This window comes from Cardiocondyla obscurior, linkage group LG04, assembly GCF_019399895.1.
Source record: "Cardiocondyla obscurior isolate alpha-2009 linkage group LG04, Cobs3.1, whole genome shotgun sequence".
NCBI classification, from domain to species: domain Eukaryota; kingdom Metazoa; phylum Arthropoda; class Insecta; order Hymenoptera; family Formicidae; genus Cardiocondyla; species Cardiocondyla obscurior.
Window position 1 is genome coordinate 8673736 of NC_091867.1, and position 19555 is coordinate 8693290.

Below are 19555 nucleotides of genomic sequence, written 5' to 3' on the forward strand. Positions count from 1 at the left end.
GCGGCTTTTTTATCTACGCGGGAAAATAAATTGAATAATTGCTAAAGTAATACGTGTATGTATTATGCGCCAGATAATTCCCGTGAAATAAAACGCTGTGCTTTCATGCGTGAACTCGGAGTTTCAAAAAGTACTCGGCAAACTGTAAAAAAAAAATTCTACGTCCTTTAAAAGAAAAATATCAAAATGTTTCTTTTATTTACTTATTCCTCGGAAGGGAAAGGGGGGAAAGATAGAACAATTCAGAATGCAGCTCGTAATTCAGGATACTTCAGGCACGGCCTGATTACGGCCACTCGTTAGAAGAAACCGCAACTTTGTTACATTTCTGAAATACACACTTCACTCATTGAGCATCAAAACTCAGAACAGACAAGAATTGCGGAAAAAAAAACGAGACGTCGCAGGCAAAAAGAAAAAGAGAATAAAAAAAAATTTGACGTTCCGAACGCATTTTCTCGACCAAGTTAAACTTGTAAATAATACCACGGGCCGTGACAAAGAAATAAGAATAAAGAGACTACTTTTCGTTAATATTTGCATAGATACGGCAGAAGAATTAATATCCTAGAAAAGGAACAATTTTCTGAAGCAGCATGACTAATGAGACGTAATAAAATCGAACGTACATTCGGGCAAATTATTCTCGAAACGAATGAATCATGCACGTGTGCACTTTTCCTCGCGTTTCCAGAAGACGCGGCTTGGCACGGCTTCAGCAGCTTTAAATCTCAATAGGAATCTTGTTATTCGTCCCGCGCTACTTCGTGGGTGTTCCATGTCACACTTGTCCTAATCTCCACGTATCTGCGTGATTTATCACGCAATATCCGGGTCGAATTTAAAAGGAAGGGAGATTTACGACTTAAACGCGCGATCGTATAATAATGAGCCTAACACCAATTTATAAGACGCGCTTTAAAAATGTATGCGATTGAATAACGTTGGATGTGAAATAATTTTAACAAGGATCACCCTCCGCTACGTGAACGCAGGACGAAATTTTTCGTCTCGCCTGCCACCCCCGCGGTACAAAAATATTCCGAGGGCTTCCCCTTTCGTTTTACGGAGGTTGCTTTAAAGCCTCTCGCGCGCAGTCGACAGACGTCGATAAATTCATCGTCGCACCTTCGCATTTTCAAGCCGACTACGCGCAAAAAGGGAACGTACGAGTCCTCGCGTTCCACACAGGCTCTTTCCGCCCGTGCCTCTCGATAAGTGGCGTTCTTCCGCCGCGCGAGAGAACGTTTCCGCAGCTGCTGCTTATCCGGCAAATAAAAGCCGTCGTAAAGATAGTCGTGACGTCGTTCGTATCGTTAACGCCACTCTCGTCGTTATCGCGTTCGTTAGCAAATGTGACGTCAGTGCATTAAACCTGTATTATTACAATAAGGGTGGAAAATTTTTTTTTTTTCTCCCCGCGGAAGAAAATAATACTCAGTCACTCGACAACTGCCGGTCTGTTAACAAGATAAAGATGATCATTTTGATCGCGTCGCCGAGCATCGTCTGACATTTCACGTGGAGGTCGATTGTTATCATCTGTCAGTGTAGCTGCAACCGCAGATATAATTTATAACTCCGAACATTTACCTGGAAAATATTACGGCGATATTACAGAGATATTACAAAGATATCATCCAAGACGTAATTTTAAAATATCGATTACCGCGCAATGTACCGCGATTATTTTATAATTACCCGAAGACAAAATGCCTTCTCGGCTCGAGAATTCGAAACGAATGTTATAACCAAAAATTTAATCCTACCATAAATATACAATGTATACCGTGTCACGTCGCGTGGATTTAATGGGTCGATCTTGAGAGTCTCCGCGTGTGCGACGGTAGTCCCACGAGTGCATCGTACTGTCAATCGTTTACTCGTACCTACTACTCGCGCGAATCGCGTGGCGATGCTCGACGGTACGGTGGCGGGTGAAAAGCAATTTATCTAAACGACAGCTTTGTGAGGTCACTCGAACCGAAAGCAGTGGCCACTCGTAATATTACTGGCCGGGCACACTGCTATTACGTCGCCGAGATTTTGATTCTTTTGTACATTCCGGGGTGATGCTACCGACCCCGCACTGCCCTACCGTCGCCCTCGCCTCGTGGGCGATTATATACGTCGACGTCGTGTATCGGGAATTCATATTGGTATAGCCGTGCACGGGTCATGCCGAAGAACGGGAGAGAGAAACGAAGGAGCGAGCGCGGTGGCCGATGTCAAGAAGCGAAGCAAATTGGCAAAGCCGAGCGATCGCGCACAAAAATCGCCCCCTTTTATTATTATTATTATTTTTTTTCCTTTCTTCTATTTACGCTTTCCGACTTCGTTTCGCCAATCTCGAGATTTTATTTCATGCCAACCCGACTCGGGGGACAACGGTGCGTCTGCGATTCGTAATTGACGGCGGCATAGATATCAGAGATTTTTGCGATTCCATTACGAAACGTTCGCGAATGGAAAGCGGCAACAATCGGGCGGGCAATAATGAAATCTCTACATCACCATTTTAAATAGGAATGATCGTCATCGATAATAGTTGTGGGAATACCTTCAGCTCGTCTATTTCCACAATCGACATCGCGGTTCAGATCAATCGTAACCTAATTCGACAATCCCCTTCATCGTCTATTTCGATTTCGACGTCGCTTGGATTTGACATAAGCCCTATTAATTGATGTTTCTAAATGCGCCGTACAGTTTGAACAATCCCACCCGTCATTAAATTTTCAATAGATAAGCATAAGATCTAGTATTAAACAAAAAGTAATTTAACCACACCAAAATAGAAAATTAATGTAATTTCAAAATACATTAATTATTTCACACCAAAGACGTTTATACCATAAACCTAAATTAGACCGCGTCTTAAAAAGCTTCGAGATTTATTTTCAATCGATTCACTATCAACAGGCAAAATTATCACTCGCCGTTTCGAGACAATCTAATCAAGAAGTAAAATTAAAATTAAAATTAAAAAATAATTTTTTTTTTTTAAACTCGGAAAACGTGTTCAACAGCCATTCGAATTAATCGCCGTAAGAAGAAATATTTGCTGATCGGGCGGGCATGCCATCGATACTTTGCTCGGCGCCGTACGATACTGCCGTTCTTAAATCGAGATTATCCACACGAGGGGCGGCTGGCATTCGAAAATCGTACCCGACGTTCCGGTGCATTCGCAGAGAAACATTCCGACATGAAATATGTCAGACACGCCGGCGAGAAGTTCTAGTCCGGTTTCAGACGTCCCGCGCGTCGGTGATTGGCCCTCTCTCCCGTTGCAGCTCGTACGTATGGATACGTACATACACGTTTTTAATATAAAATTCCGGGATCCGCGGATAGAATGGAACAGGGAGCAACTTCGCGTGCGTGCAGTCAGCAATCTGGAATACTTCACCGCTCCCGACGTGGCTACGTCAACTTATCGGTGGATAGCGGCAAGAACGCGAAAGGACATTCTTTTAGCAGAGAATTCAGAAACGAAGTATTTACGACCGTTGTTACACGGATACATCGCTGGGAATTTCGGAAAAATTTCAAATAAATAAAATCTTCTCTAAACACCCTTCCTTTAATAGATTTTTAATAAAATTAATAAACCGGTCTTTGTATCGGCACAATTAAGAAAAGGCGTCTCGCGAACGTTAATGTCTCTCAATTAAATTATGTAAGAATTATGTAACTTATAACGGTCATGACACTTTTATTGCGTAACTGAAATTCACAAAGGACCAAAATTTCTGCTTGCCCCTTGATTCGAAGCACTTCGTTACCTTCGTCAATTTAAGATCGCAAGCCGGTGCGGCGGTGAAAGGACTCGATGCGGCTTCCTTAGGCGCTTTTGGAATTAGGTTGCCGCTTCGGAAGTGACGGTTTATCCGACAAAAAGAAAAAAAAAAAAAGAAAAAAAAGAAAAAAAACGATGTTCGCGCTGACCTTCTGTCGGCCTTAATCGAGAAAATGGAAGCGCCTTAACGTCGTTAGAATAAGTATTCAATCTTAATGTACTCATCGCGAAAGAAGAGACACATATTGATTGATGTAAATTACCTTTTACAAGTCTTTGTATGTGTAAAGACTCGTGTATTACGATACTATACATTTGATTTACAAAAACTCGGCAAATAATTTTTCTTTCTTTTCTTTAATTAAATTTTTTTCTCCAATTGGATCGTATTCTTTTAATTAATCATAAAATAAAAATGTCACAGGATCATTACAAGGGTTGTCAAAAATAATTTAAAAAAACAAAGTCTCGCGATGAGCTAATAAAACCGACTGCGTAGTAACACCTTTAATGAAACGTTGATGTTACCAATGTTCTCTCTTTCTTTCTCTTTTGTCCTCTAATGTCCAGGCACAAGGGATAAGCACGTGGACACGCGTTTAAGTGGTGACATGGCTACCATTCGTGGATAATGGGACGGAACGAGGCAGAAAATGGTACATCAAAAGGAAACGGGGACAAAGAAGATCCGTTGTCGCCCTTATAAAACGGAGTGGCGAGCACGCCAAAGCAGGTTTTTGCACAAATCCGGCTTCTCCTAAGATCCCGGGTCACCGTCCTATCAAATTTAAGAATAATTTTGGCAGGATCGAATAGCGAAAGCGCGTGAAAGAATTAACAGCTTCGTGTAAAACGAAATCGATCAAAACTGCAGATGTTTCGCAAAGCTTTACACGTGAGTGTTCCCCCTTTGTTTTACTACCCAGCTATTTTGCATACTTTTTTCGGAAGAATAATTAACTTCCATTATTTCCAGCGCTCGTTTAATTATTAATAAATTGTTTGTCCCGTTTCTGATAAAATGCGATTTACGAAAAGTTAATTGATGATTCATGAAACGCATACAGAGACCGGGTAGAAGATTAAACGGTGAATTTTCAAAAGAATCGCTACGGCCTTCAGCGAGCCGCTTCCCCGACTGATGGAAATACAAATTGCGATATTAATTCTATATGGAGTGTTATTTACGAAACGGAAATGGGACGCTGATCGAGAAGTATTTACGTTTCACTGAGCCCAGTTTCGCGATTATTAAAATTAGCAATTCACAACGGCCGGAATGTAAATTACACGGTCCTCATTAAGCCGAGCGTGCAACTAATCAATTTATATACCCGCATTTAATCCGCGTTTCCCAAACGCGATTATTCACGCTAGACAGGATCTTACAGAGCGAATTAAAAATCCAGATTAAAGCGGATACACACCCACTTAGCCGCGTTATAGTGTTGATACCATATTATACAATTTCCCGGTATGCGTCTGTTTAAGAAAGGATGCAAAGCACTGTATCGACCCGCCAAGAATCATATCGGTATCAACTACTCTCCCACCACGTTACGTTGCGTTAATTGCGTCGTCATGCACATTCCGTACGCGCGACTCGCATCCTACGTTCATGCATATTTGCGGGAGAACTTTTTTCGAGGAATCGTTTCACTCGCGAGAAAAATAAAAAAAGAGAAAAAAAAAACGCGAGTGAATAACAGCTTTCGCGACGTGCGACAAGCATATAAAAGACTGCCACTTACAGACATCTCTGCCGTTGGAGGGTTAAGTAAAGAATCCTAAGTGACCGGCGACGATCGAGAAACCTGTCCCGGGACTCGACTCGTCCTCGATTGATACGGTATCCTAACCGGATGGGAACAGTCGTTTCCGCGGAGATTTGCTGAAGAGGAGGACAAATCTGAAGGCGAATCCGGAGCGATTGATATCGAGAGGAAAGCCCTAAAGGCAAGGTACTGAAAATATGACGGTGGAGGCAACGGAAAGCTGTACGCTTTCTCTCTCTCTCTTTCTTTCTTTCTCCCTCGCTCTCCTTCTTGCCTTCCCCTCTCGGAGCTTTATTCAGCCTGGAAGGCGCAATGAATGGGAGCTTCTACGAGCTCCGAGCGTACCTCTTCAGACCGTCTACGCGAACATCGGCAGGACTCTTTTCCTTTTTCTCGTCCTCTTTCCACCTAGCCATCCACCCATAACGCTGCGCCTCCAAGAGAAAGAGAATATCCCGCCTTTTCTCGTTCTTTTTCTTTTTCTTCGCTTCGAAAAAGTCGACTTTTCGCGCCCACATATTTTCACTTCGCAAGCATCGCGAGAAAAGCAAAATAGATTCCTCGACGCGTCGCCTTTTATACAGTGAGATTAATTTGCGCGATTTTTTTTTATTGCGAACGCGTATCGCAAATTAATATAAAAGTGTAAATTAATTACGTTAAAAAATAGAATATAAAAAAACAACGTAATTTCGAAAATCTTTCTGGGTCAGGCAGATACTTAAAGTAAACCGGGAAGACGAATATTAAAAGTACGCAAGGGATTATAATGCAGAAAAGTAGGACATTCGTAAAAGAAGAAAAAAAAAAAAAAAAAAAAATAAGAAGAAGAAAAAAGAATCGTCCAATACATTGCCACTCGATGATAACATGCAATGTGCCTATACGTCGGTCAGCATATCAATTTCTGAAAGAAAAAAAACGAGCGCTTTTCTTCCTATCCGGTATATAATATGAGAATGCTGTTTCTTCTGAAATAAAGTCGCAACTCCGCGGCCCCCGCCGAAGGAAATCGACTTTTCTCGTCCTTTACGAATTACACGATGATGGCGAGCAGCAAGTTCGATTTCCCCACTGATAGATCGCACCCTTCAGACCTTTTTCCCCGCACACCAATTTATATTAAGTGGGAGAAGCATACGTGTTATGGCAAAGCGCCGTCCGGAAATATATGTGCCGCATAGGTCGGGGGCGAAATTGCTCTGGCCTGGGTCAATTTCGAGAGAAGCTTTCGTTTCGAGGCTACTCGGCCATGTTTAGGGAAGAAACCGACAAATCGCTACTCAGATTGCTTTGTAGGCAACAAAGTGGATCTAAATTTCTTTTACGTTAACCAGTTGTTACAAATTAATTTAATGTAGAAATAATTAATTGAAAGACCCTTTTCGACCAAGCTCCGATCAAACAGATTGAAGATTAATTGTTATTGCCAACAGCGTGTCTGCAGGGCAGACGTACTTATACACGGTCGGCAGAAGCGTCGTTCGTACTAATGAAAATTATTCGTCGGTCAGCTCAGTTGAAGCGTAGGGTTTCTCGTGACGTTTCTCTTACGCGGCACCATAAATGTTGCGATTTCGAGCACACGTTGACTCAGGTAATAATTTCCTCGAATTTTTCTCGTCGCGTAGAACCGTCGAAAAGTAGAGAGCGCGTATGCTTTCAAAGTAAAAGGCGGGCAACGGAAAGGCTCGGGGCTTTGTTACCGAATCTCCACGCCGTTTCTCGCCGTCCTCGCGTGTCGCGATGCCGCGTGTAAAAGGTGTGTATCCGCGCGAAAAAAAAAGTAACAAAAAAGAAAAAAAAAAAAAAAGAGAAAACACACGAACATTAACGATCACCGATAGACACAACGGTTTTGCGTTACATGTCCCGCTATTGTAATGCGCCCGCATTCTCGCTGAGGTGCGAAACGCGCTGCGAAAAACAGCAGACGCCACCGCGGCGCGATTATTTTCATTTCCGCGATTTCTCTGTAAAACAGTGGACGTTCGTAGTTGTGCGTGACAAGAAAGGAGACGCAGACGCAAGTGTACCCAGCCGCGTGCAAATATAATTACGGTAAAATTAATTAGCATTTAATTTCCGCGAGAAAGAAGTAATGCCGATGTATTAAAGAACGAATTATTCGACGGCGGACACGTTTCGTGATAATTAAAATGCATTTAGCGTGATTAATCTGTATTTCAAACAACGCGGAGCGATATTTTAGACGCGTTTATTGAGCGGCTAAAAAGTCGGGTCGACGGTAGCCGCTTTCGCTCCGGCAGTTATTTTAACGAGGCTATTAAGATCACCGTGACATTTTCAAATGACATTGTTTGTCATGATCAAAAATGACGGTGACGTTGAGAGAAATAACGCGGGGACGCGCTTCGATACGTCGATTTATGCCCGACGGCTAAATGGCCCGGGCGGCGCACACGTCTCTTCGTAATTTATAAAAAACACGTGCCAAAAGATAACTCCCGGGCTTTAAAGAGCGCATCGGTCATTACGTTTTCCCCGATTAAAATACGAACGGCCGAACGCGGAGAGGGCGGGTTACGTTCTCCCGGCCGAGCTATTAATCAAACCGTATCGGCATTTTTCGGTGACGCGAACTCGTGGATTCAGTTAAACAGGAATTTCGGTAAATTCCGCGGAAAATGAAAAGCCCCTCCCCCTCCCCGCCGCTTTACACGTATATATCGCGGGGTTGCTTCTGTTCGCCGGCTATACGGAAAATGATTAACGACGCGAGGAACGGGGTCGAACTTTCGGCACATCCGGCGGTTGCACGTGCAGCCGAGTGATCCGAGACACGCCCGGGCAGTCCGTGCGGTTTTCAGACGACACACGCGCTCCGTCGTTCGCGTTCCACGGAAATTTCACCATTTTTTCCCGCCGTCTCTCGTCGCCGAAACGGCATGTGACGACGTTAAGCATACGTGACGAGAGGCAGGTGCGCGAGAAAAGTGCTGTCCGTCCCCCCTCGCCGCGGAGGCGAAGCTTACGCCATAAACGGCTGTCGCCTCGGCGGCGGCGCGCGAAATATTAATTAAGGTACGTTACCTCGCTAAAAGGTCGCATCTTACAGCCGCGTTGTCTCTCTCCTCTCTCCTCGGAAACGAATGTCAGCCCTTTATTTTTCCGGTTCTTAAAGCGTGAATATTTCAATCTCTTAAAATTCTAAACGTCCCGCACGAAAATTCTGCATCCTCCTCTTTCGCGAACCATCCGCCGCTCTTCTTCGCATCCTCGCCTAAATATTCCGGTGAAACATCCACCGCCGACGTGACTATCAATTTTACCGAATATAAATAGATCGCCTAGCGGCATTAGCGAAATCATTCATTCTTTCGCCAATGCCGATGAGAAGTGAATCGATTAATAATCGTCAGACAATCGGATGGCCACTTTCTCGCCGCCTGCAGTTTTCATCGACTCGAAAGCGATGCGCCCAGCGCTGCGCGCCGGGAATTAATTTTTCCTCCACGAAACTACTACACGTGATAATTTTTCTTCGTCCATCGGCCGTCGATTATCTCATGACACGCACACACGAGGCTAATTAATATTTGTCGTGTCTCTCGTTGACGCGCGTCGATAATAATAAATTATGCAAAAGAAAAAAAAAAAAAAAAAGAAAGAAAAAAAAAAAAACTTAAGTTATCTTTTGCGAGTATCGTAAGCATTATCCGCCGGTGCTTTTTCTTTCCCCTTTCGTTTCGTGAAAAATTTCTGCGCCCAGCGACTCCGCGTTAGAATCGACTTGTCCAGGGAAAGAGGGGAGGAAAAAAAGAGAGAGAGAGAGAGAGAGAAAAAAAAGCGATCCCTTTGATGGACAGCCATACGTTCGTCGCAACTGGGAAGGCCGGAAGGAACGCGAGAACTCTTCGGGGAATGCGAAAGCGACCGATCAGATTTCAATGGACGCATTTCAATCGGGGTCACTGCATACGAATTTCTCTTTGGTATGCAATGATTTATGGTTCGTTGCGCGTTTTGGTTGCGGTCGGTTCGCCGCCGAGGTACCTGGCAGAGAAAAAAAGCTCTTCTAAAAAGCTCCGCACGACCGCTTCACCATCAACGAAATGGACGGGACCGAAAAGGAAGTTATCGGCGTTCCTTAGATTTTTATTTCGTCATGTTGCGTGTATCACTATAGTCGCCGAAATCGAAAAGGGGCATTTTCGCAGAGAAACGAAATATATAAAGTACGAATTCCCGTGATATTGTCCGTTTTTCATAGTTTCTTCGCATTTTCATCGTTTCACCGTAAGAAACAAGCAATAATTGTTAACGACGGTTAGCAAGATTCTTCTCAATAATTATTTGCAATACGATCGTTTCCTATTAAACCGAGGAGTCTCGTCGCGAGTGTCACCAAGTGTTTAGACCTTGCGTAGACCGATATCGGACTCCGTTCAGCAGTATCTTAATTTAATTAAAACCACTCACCTTCTTTGCGTCATTATTGTTGTCGGCCGCGTGATGAGGTTGCGGACTCATTGAAGCACCATTGCTGACTGCCCCGCTTTGCGATAGAAGCTCGTCGCTACCCCTCTGAAACAATACAGAAAACATTCGTGTAAGACAATTATAATTCCTTTCGCACGGCGACTTTTTAATAAACTCTATTTTTCGCCGTCGCGTATTTTACGTCAGCAAAGCAACAGTTCAGAGATCTTATTTAAAATCAAATCGGCGATTTTAAGGTTTAGTTTAAATTTAATATTTAATTAATAGCATTGAAAGTTTTTAATCGAGTCTCTTGAACCGACAACACGTCGTCGACCATATATTACTTAATTATAATAACGCGCATGAATTGAGACCTACCGAAAAATAGAGCACGTAAAGTGTGCTCATGGTTTGTTCTAATATTATAAACTTTGCAAGTCTTCGTAATGGTTTACACATCGCGATCTTATAAATAATATACTTCACTGCACGAACACCGATCGATAAAAGTCATATAAGTATTGAAAAATACTTACAGACCGACGTCACCGACGGTTACAGTCGGCTTAGTATTCCGCGAGCACTAATCGGCGTCTCATTTCATCTGCCCCGGGTACTTTGAAAGGAATTGAAATAAATTATCGCATCTCAGGCATCTTTCGATTACTTAAAAAGTGAAAAAAGAAGCAACGCAGATCTCGAGCGAAATCCCATTCGATGTGTTTCGTACTTAGAGCGCTGATAAATCTCGGACTTGGCGTCAAAAGAAACGGGTCAGAAACGTACGGCAGTAAGACGCTTTTAACACGGATCTGAATCTAAATAAATGCTTAACGGGAGTCTCCTCTTGGACGCGGAAGAACGTTGCGGCCGTTCGAGCGAGAAGAGCTCTCTCTCGCGAGATATTAATAATTAATCCCCATAAATTTTCGTCTCTTTCGCGACATCGTCGACAAAAACCTTCTTTCGATTCGTCGTCTCGAGAGATCGTTAATCGGCCTACGCAATTGCTCCAAAGAAGAATTTACAGAAGTAAGCGAACGAAACGTATTTCTGTTTCAACGACGCCTCTACGGATTATTTATTTCACGGATCTTTCACCGAATCGTTACGTTACTCCTCAGATACTTTGCGCAATATGGGAGGGAACGTAGTATCCATAAAAGTAACGCAAACTCTCACGGAATGCAATACGTTTTTCTTATTTATAACAAGACACTCGCCCTCTCACGATTACGACTTTTCTCATTTGCATCGTCCTGTTCATTATACATTCGCGGTTTTCTCGTCGGCGGTGTTCAGCATCAAAGGAGCGATGCCGTATGCATTCGTGTATCCCTTTAACGAAATATTTATTCCACGCCGTGCATTTATTCACGAATTACGGACTGTATTATGCAATCGCGGTTGGACGCAGTCCGTTAAACTTGCAAGTGAGCTTTGACAGCGAGATTCTTCACCGCGGCGTCTCGCACGGGCGAAAATGCATGAAAGATAATTCATAACTTGTAAGGAAAACCGCTGGGGACTTCGGACTACGGCGAGAGACGGAATGCGAGATCAAAGGCTGAAAAGACGACTGAACGAGGCGGAAGAAAGCTAGCCACGGGATACGGTAAATTCACTCGTGCCAAGTCACCGGTGACAAAGACCAAGACTAACTCCCGGCTTCGTTATTCTTTGAATGTTAACTGAAAAGTTGCCAGTCGATTTAAATTAAGTGCGTTCGTTCGTTTAGGAAACAACGATTTCATTATTCTTTCTTATTTCTTTCGTTCAACGAGGATCTCTTTCGATTTCGTGAAAACGCAAAGAAAATTCACCTCAAAGTCGTAATTTCTTTAAATAAATAAATTAAAGAAAATTGGCTCTATCTAATTTCTCCTAGCGAAGAAACGTTATCTTAATTTTTTTTCCCATTCTAAAAATATTGTTCTAAAAGAGTTTAACTATTAATATTAATTAATATTAATATGCCCGAAATAATCATAGAAAAAAACACATAAATTAAATAAAAAAAAAAAAAAAAATTAGACGTATTTAAATGCACGTTACTTGCACTGAAGACAGTCGTAAAACTGTTTATTCCAAAGTCAAAAAATAAATAAAAGTAGACAGCCCCGCGAGTGTAATTAGGAAGGCGCGTTCTCTGCGGCGACGCACGTCTCGTGCACGGTTTATCTTGCGAAAGTACACGGGGAGACGATCTCAGCACATTGAGTGCACGCTGTTAGGCGGAATATCGTTCAAAGAACGGCAAGAAGGTGCTCTTATAGGGGATGGGGGCTCCGTCTTCGCAGAGACGTAAGGAGAGAGATATAGAGAGGGTGCCTTCGTGGGTGGAGACAAGCCGCGGAAAGGAACTCGGGATTTTGTATTTTCCCCGGTCACGAGGATAGGGGTTCATCCTCTCTGAACATCCGGCGGAGCTGTCCGCCCCGATCTCGACGCTTGTGTATTATTTATTTCCCGCGGACGTATGGATTATGGACCGGCCAGGCTCCCCTTTCGCTCCGGAGCCTCGTCACGAGCTCCGCTCTCCGTCTTTCGATCCCTCTACCCCTCGCCGCGTTCGCCGTATCTCGATTCCCACGTCAGTTTCCCTCCCCAAGCCTCGCGAATCGCGAAGTTGTTTTCTCTCGATCCTCGCGAACCGTCGAGACCTTAAATCCGGCAGCTGTCTCGCTCTTTCCTTCTCTTCTCCCCATCTCCGGTCGTCGTTTCCTTCTTTTTTCCTTCCTCCTACCTCTTGCTTTTTTTATCCTTCGTGTTTCCGCTGAAAGAAAATCTTCCGTGCGACCCGGCGACGAGCGCACGAGCGTTTTACGTGCCCGACGACCCGCACGAAATTGTCTCAAGATCGTCCGCGCGGAGGCGGACGTTGGTACAGTGAACGAGCGCGCCCGGGAACGATGGAAGCTTCGCTCGGATGACAAACCAATCTCACGCGCCGGCTGCGGGCCCGATGAGCTTCCCGGAGCCGCGAACGCTATCGAAGAAAAGAGCCCGTGACACGCTCCGCTGGGCTCATCCGGATCCGTTGACTACCGAACGAATAAATACCGAGTGCACAAGCGGGTGCATTAAATTGTGCTCGGTCACCGAAAAAGCGTGGTCGTGATACGCGCGTTAAGAAATAAAATGCAATCTTCGATCGAGATCTAGACATCCGGGCTGTTACCGGAAGCAATCTTAGGCTGTGATCCTATTATCCCGGCGCACGGCTACTCGTCGTTTACGAGACGGCGATTGCCTAGTAGGTGGGTCAATTTTCCCGGTAGATCGTCTCGAGCCGTAGAGGAGGAGAAGGTCGTCGGGAAGGATGTGAAATACATGACGTAGAGCCGCTAAAATAATATTGGCCGAAGATAGTCCTGGCGATAGGCTGCCGAGGAAAAGGCCGGCCGGAGCGAGGTGCCATTATTGTCTCTCGAGATGGATGGCCTCTGGAGCCACGAGCTACCGACGCAACCGGCCGAAACTTTAGCCGAGAGATTACGAAGATTTCAGGACCGAGTAGAAGCTCATTTCGTTTTATGGAGCTGGATTATACACGGAATCGCGTACCCGGCGTGTGCGCCGCATGCGAGAGTCCGATTGCCGCCGACGAATAAAATCTCGTTTTCTTTTCTCGTAGTCGCGAGAAGTTATTAATATAGAATGACACCCGACGGCGTGGATTTATCCGCGATTGATCGAGGATCTGCGCACCTGCGACGGGTCATCGTTACGCAATGAATTCTGAGCGCAGTCAACAAAGCGAGCCAATGAGAGATAAGTATCTTGAATTCGTTTCGTTCACGCGTCGGAGATTTAATAGTGAAGAAACGCTCGGTCATTAAAATAATACTTACGCAAGACGGGTCAACGTGATAAATCGAACGACGCGGGTGAAGCTCAACGAACGAGAATCGTAGACGCGAGACTTATCCGTCCGTTTTCGAGTAGGTAAATTCGCAAAGATCCCTTCTCCTTCTCGTAATTCTTAACTTCGCCGAGGGTGGAGGCCTCGCTTCAATTAAAATTTAATCGAATGCAACAGAATAAGTAGCCGAACGTTAACGGAATTATCGAATCGATATCGCCTGTAATTACTAATAAGGGGAACCTTTATGCGACTTGTGTCACGACTTGCCTACAAGCTGGATAATTTGACGAGAACGGAAGTTTCCCGTCGAGTCGTGATTCTCGTCGAGACCCTCCACTACGGCAAATGACGTGGAAAGAGGGCAGGAATTAAAGCCGCTCGTTAGGATGAAACGCTTCCACTGCGATCGCCGTGCTTCGCCGTCACTGAACCGCGAACAGAGAGGATGGAACGATCCGATATTCGAAACATACAAAGAGCCGCGAAAGTGGATAGCGTCTACTCTTTCATGGGCGTCGGAATTTCGCGAGCTCGTCGGGTCAAACGGGCGAATGGAAACCGGATTATCGGCTACGATAATCGCACAACTTGCTGCATCCCTCCACCGTGCGGTTCACCTACCCCGAAATTTATTTAAGATTAGATTCTTGGCAAACCCTTTGCTAATTCCCTGACAAATTTCCGGTTGACTTAAATTAATTATTCAAATAAGATCTTTTGTTTTTCGTTCTTTAGTTTTATGTTGAGAAAAAGCAATTGCTGTAAGATATTAAAAAAAGAAAAAAAAAAAAATTATTGTTACTCGAAAAAAAAACAGGTAAAAGCGTCGATGGGATTCTGCGATATATATTTTTTTTTTTTCGATTTACGCAAGCTTGCGTTTTCGCGCAGCTTCCGCGTACAGATATGCTGAACTTAATGAACGGAACGGTTAATCTAACGCCTACGATAGTAAGGGTCGTATTGAAAAGTTCGACGTATACATAATGGCGCCGATCGACGCTATCAGTACGACGCCATATGCTCGTGACTATCATCATTAGTGGTGTTTCCCTCCGCAGCGCTGTATATCTATCCGCTAATGAAGTCGATACGAGGATCGAGAATTTCGCTTTAATTAGCGTGCGCAGCTAGAAGGGTTTCATTTGCATCTTGCAGTCAGGAGAAACCTGCCGATGCGTTTTCATCAATCTAACGTGAAGTTGATCGACGATCGCGTTACCGCAAAAAAATTGTATACATAACGGAGAAATAAAAAAAAATTTACACCAGAGCGTTTTTAATTTTTTTACCGATTAAATATTATATACGTGAATTTGCTGTCAATTTTGCTTCTGCCATTTCAGCACAATCCGTTAATAACGCGAATGATTTAATCCAGCGAATCGCGCACTAATAATTCGAGTAGCTCCGTCCTGCCTCTGAAAGTCAGATATAAATTATGTCGAACAAAGTTCCCGGTGGTTTCTTTCCAAGCGCGACAACAAAGGCAGAAATATTCAGTCCCGTAGAATCGACAGGCAGCGCAAGCGAATGAACATCGCAAATGGTTTTCCAATTTCTCCCCATCAATCGAGAGAATTAATTTTCTATGGAGCATAACTGACATTGATCATATAGGAGAAATAACTCACATGAGAGTTATGAATTGCAAGCGCGTGTCTCTACCTCGAATTGATTCTCGAAACAATACGATAACCCCGCAATGTAACTAACTGAAAGTATTTGCTGCAACTTCCGCACGTCGCCGGTGTAAAAATGACTTTTCCCAAATGCATTTAATCTCGGGGAAAGGGACGGATATTCAAATATCGACGGTGTACTTTCCGCCGACGCATGCAAAATAGCGAATGTGTTTGCCAACGAGGCGTCGCGGTGCCTTTTTTTTTTTCTTTTTTTTTTCATCGCCGGATGCCGCCTCTCTTCCCGCCGCCGCACTCGACAAAAGTTACTTCAACCGGGCCACTTCGCCGTTCCAGCCCTTCTGTCCCACCCCGGTTCCAAACTTCGCCCTTACGCGGTTACGCCATTCGACCTCATGAATTTCAAAATAATGCCTCGGCCCACTGCCTACAAAATGCGCGCGAGCATCTTCGCGAGAGAGTAAAGCCTGCGAAACGACGAATTTCGCGCGCGTATATGTATGTATGTATACATATATGTATGCTCGCGGATAGTTGTGTACAAGTGCAAGTACTTTCGTGAAAACCAAACACAAGATGGGAGACGCACGTGAAAAGCTTGCCGACTGCGTTCCGCGAAGTAAATTAAGTTTCGACGAGCACAACTTCGCAATGAAAAAGAACTCGGTAGCTGGGTAAATAATCCAGCGCGGCGTAATTGTAGCTTCAATGATAAATCTGTTCATCCGACGTAGCGTCTCGAATTCTCTTTTAAATTTCCCTCGTAAAAGTAGCATAAAGGAAATTCATCAGCGTGCAAGGAAGGAAGCTGCGTTTATCAATTGCAATTTCAAAATTTCAATGCTCAAGAAAGTGAGGTTCAAAATTACGCACAGCCCGCAAGTACTCTCATCTTTCCCCTCCATTTTTTTCCTAATATATATTGTATTATAATGTTGCAATCTTGAATTCCTGATTTGGAAAATAATCTCAAGACAAAGCTTTTGACCTCATACGTGAGATGAGATTTCCTCAAGGGCCTTACACACTTCGAGTTTTTATTACGATTGCGTCGTTCGGCTTCATGAATTTCAGAATAACGCATTTAAAAAAAAAAGAATAAAAGAAATAAAAAAAAATACGTACCGAGCTCTCAGAGAAAAACACAACAATAACCGGCGACCTCGAACATTACCACCCATGCCTTTTCACTCATCTTACAAGAACGTAGCGCGAGATAAAAACAAGAGATGAAAAAATATACTACTTTAACCGTACATATCGTAATTTACGTTCTATGAATTTTTATCACAGAAAACAATTTGCGAAACTCATTTGATATTCTGAGCGTAAGATGTGAGGAGTAATAAATGCACGAGACAATTGTAATGGCATAATTGATACTAACCCTTTTGTGAAAAGTGTGAATAAAGACCGGTTTTTCAATCCGAATTTAATGCCGTCGTTTTTAATGTAAGAGGCAAATTGACGACAATAGAATTTTTGATACATAGCAATTTCGCTTAACCCGGCGACTGCCTTGGGAGAAATAGAGCGACAGTAAAGAGACGCGACGCCGATAGAAGACGATCCGGGGAGAAAAGTCGCCTTTACGGACGATTATCTTGAAATCTTTGGGGAACAAAAGGGGAAACTCGCCTAATAAAGGCACGAGAGCTTAATAAGCCATAATCGCGGAAGAAAGTAGACTTACCGACGGTTTTTCAAGAGGTACTTAAGAGTTCTTCGGGCGGGCTAAAAAGCTTTGCGCGAACGACTACGGCGATGACGACGACAGCGACGATGAGAAACAATGAGAGCGTAGCGGCACAAAAATAAGATCCGCCGGTGCCGGCCTGCGGCTGCGAATCGAAGAGAAAAGTACGAGAGTGCCCTTCTCAAAAGGGATTGGCATTTCCCGGGAGTTTGTTCGAGAGCGCGGGTGACCGATCGGCCAAAAGCGTTTAAAGAACTGGATAAAAAAAAAAAAAGTTGACCGAAACACGAAGCTCTCTCGAAAACTGGGCTATCGGCTCGAAGTGGCGTGTCTCTCGAAAGCCGGCGTGAGTCCAGATGAATCCCGCGGGAATCCGCGTCGGAAGAAATTTTAAAGCGACGCCCCAAACGAACGGAACTAAAAGTCTAAGACGAATAATCAATTTTTTTCCTCCCTCTTCCAGAAACTCCCGCGTATTTTCGCCCGAAGGAAATTCTTTCTCCTACGCCGCGCCAGCAGAATCCCTTCGCGTCGTACCTTTACGTTCTATTTTTCTCCCTTCTTATATACTGCAGATTCAGCATTTTCATCATTGTCTTGAATATCTTCAGCATCTTGAATATCGGCTGGGATCAAATCACAGGCGTATTGTGTAAACAGCACGCGGAAGTGCGTCTGACGCGGACGAAGTTTAGTTCCGATACTGAGGAAAAATTGTTTACTCGCCTCCGTTCGAAACGGTATTACGATGACAAGCTGTATTACAAATTTTAATATTCGCGGTAGCTTCGACGTTCTCGCGTATAAGGGAGATCGGGTTAAGTTTATATATAAGCCGATACCCGAGTGGAAATTTATCTAGCCAATCTGAATTTCCAGCTAATGATTAGATCGCGCAGATTAAAAATATTTCTTAACTAGTGACTAGCTTGGTAGTAACCATAAATTATAAAAAAGTATTTATTATTTAGTGACTATCTTCAAAAAATAAAGTTGTCAATTAAAGAAAAATTTCCACTCGGGTATAAATTAATGTTTCAGTCGAACGAACGATATTCCTGACATTTTAATCGCAACGAGAGTGCCAAAGGTTGCCCTTCGCCGTAATAAATAAAGCGATAAATTAGGAGGAGCGAAGCAAGAGTACGCGTTTCTTTAAACCCTTTATCGGCTATGTCGATTTAATAAACGGCAAACGATCGAGTATCGTACGTACGATGTACGCTGTTATGGTTGTATTATACCGCGGTAGAGCTGTGGACGATACAATTTGGATTTTTCGCGAGAGAGCTCGCGATCATCTCTATAATTCCGTTACGGAGAAGTCCGCGGAAAACGGTCCCGCGGGGAAAGCTGAATGGGAAATTTAGTCGGCTGGATGCGATTAAGGTCGAACGTGGCGCAGATGAAATTTAAAGCATCGCTCCTCTCGCCGATCCTTTGAGATATGCTTCGCCATTCATGCGCGGGATATCTCGATCTCGCTACAAAAGGCGCGTAGCTATCAGCTTCGATATTTCACTTTCACGTTGGTAACGCGAATCCTTCGGCAAGCCGATTTTCAACGCCTCGAAGCGGTATATCTTGCAAAATCTATATTTAACTAAAATAATAATTTCTTATATTAATCGCGATTGATATTAAATAATTAAATATATTTCGAATTAAGAAACGCGTATATAATAATTAATATAAAAATTATTATGTTAACTTGTGAAATATAATTATCTCTAAAATTCTGCGTTTAGAAAAAGTAATATAAATTTTTAAACATTTCTATTATTTTTTTTTTTCTGTCATAATTTTTCTATCGCTTCAGTTTAATTCAGATCGAATAATTCAGTCAAAGGGCTGATTAGAAATCATTGAGAATGTCTAAAGACAAGAGTAGGCTAATCTCGGAAAAGAGCACAATTCAAATGACGTAACGAAAGGATAGAACGAAGGAATAATTACCCGTCGATTAACGAAGAGTCGCTAATTGTTCGAGAAAAAGCAGAAACGCTCAATCGATCTCGCGATAACGTTCCACTTTTTTTTTTTCTTGCATGTACAGCTTTTCATAGTTATTTCGTTTATTCATACAAGTTTCTCAAGTATATTTGCATTTGAATTAGTGAAGTAACGTTTTGAATATTTTCGTAACAATTAAAAATAATATTTTAAACAAATTAAAAATTGTTCTCTTTAAATAAAGTATTTAAAGAAACCATATTAGAAGTATTAACTTCGTTTCTAGAACAAGAATGATGAAAGCGGAACACCACGAAATGAGCGATGAAAGTCGTTGAAAGAGGTCCAATTAGCCGTACGTGTCATAGTGTA

General features: G+C 43.2%; 1 protein-coding gene across 22 annotated transcripts in view; it reads right to left on the reverse strand.

Annotated features, from left to right (window-relative positions):
* The window catches only part of Heph (polypyrimidine tract-binding protein 1 heph), a 349521-nt gene that overhangs the window by 96818 nt on the left and 233148 nt on the right, over window positions 1-19555 (reverse strand). For all 22 annotated transcript variants that reach the window (XM_070655595.1, XM_070655603.1, XM_070655611.1 and 19 more), the window contains one exon: window positions 10021-10125. In XM_070655595.1, coding sequence (XP_070511696.1) covers window positions 10021-10125 — 105 coding nt within the window. The remainder of the gene's footprint in view (window positions 1-10020; window positions 10126-19555) is intronic.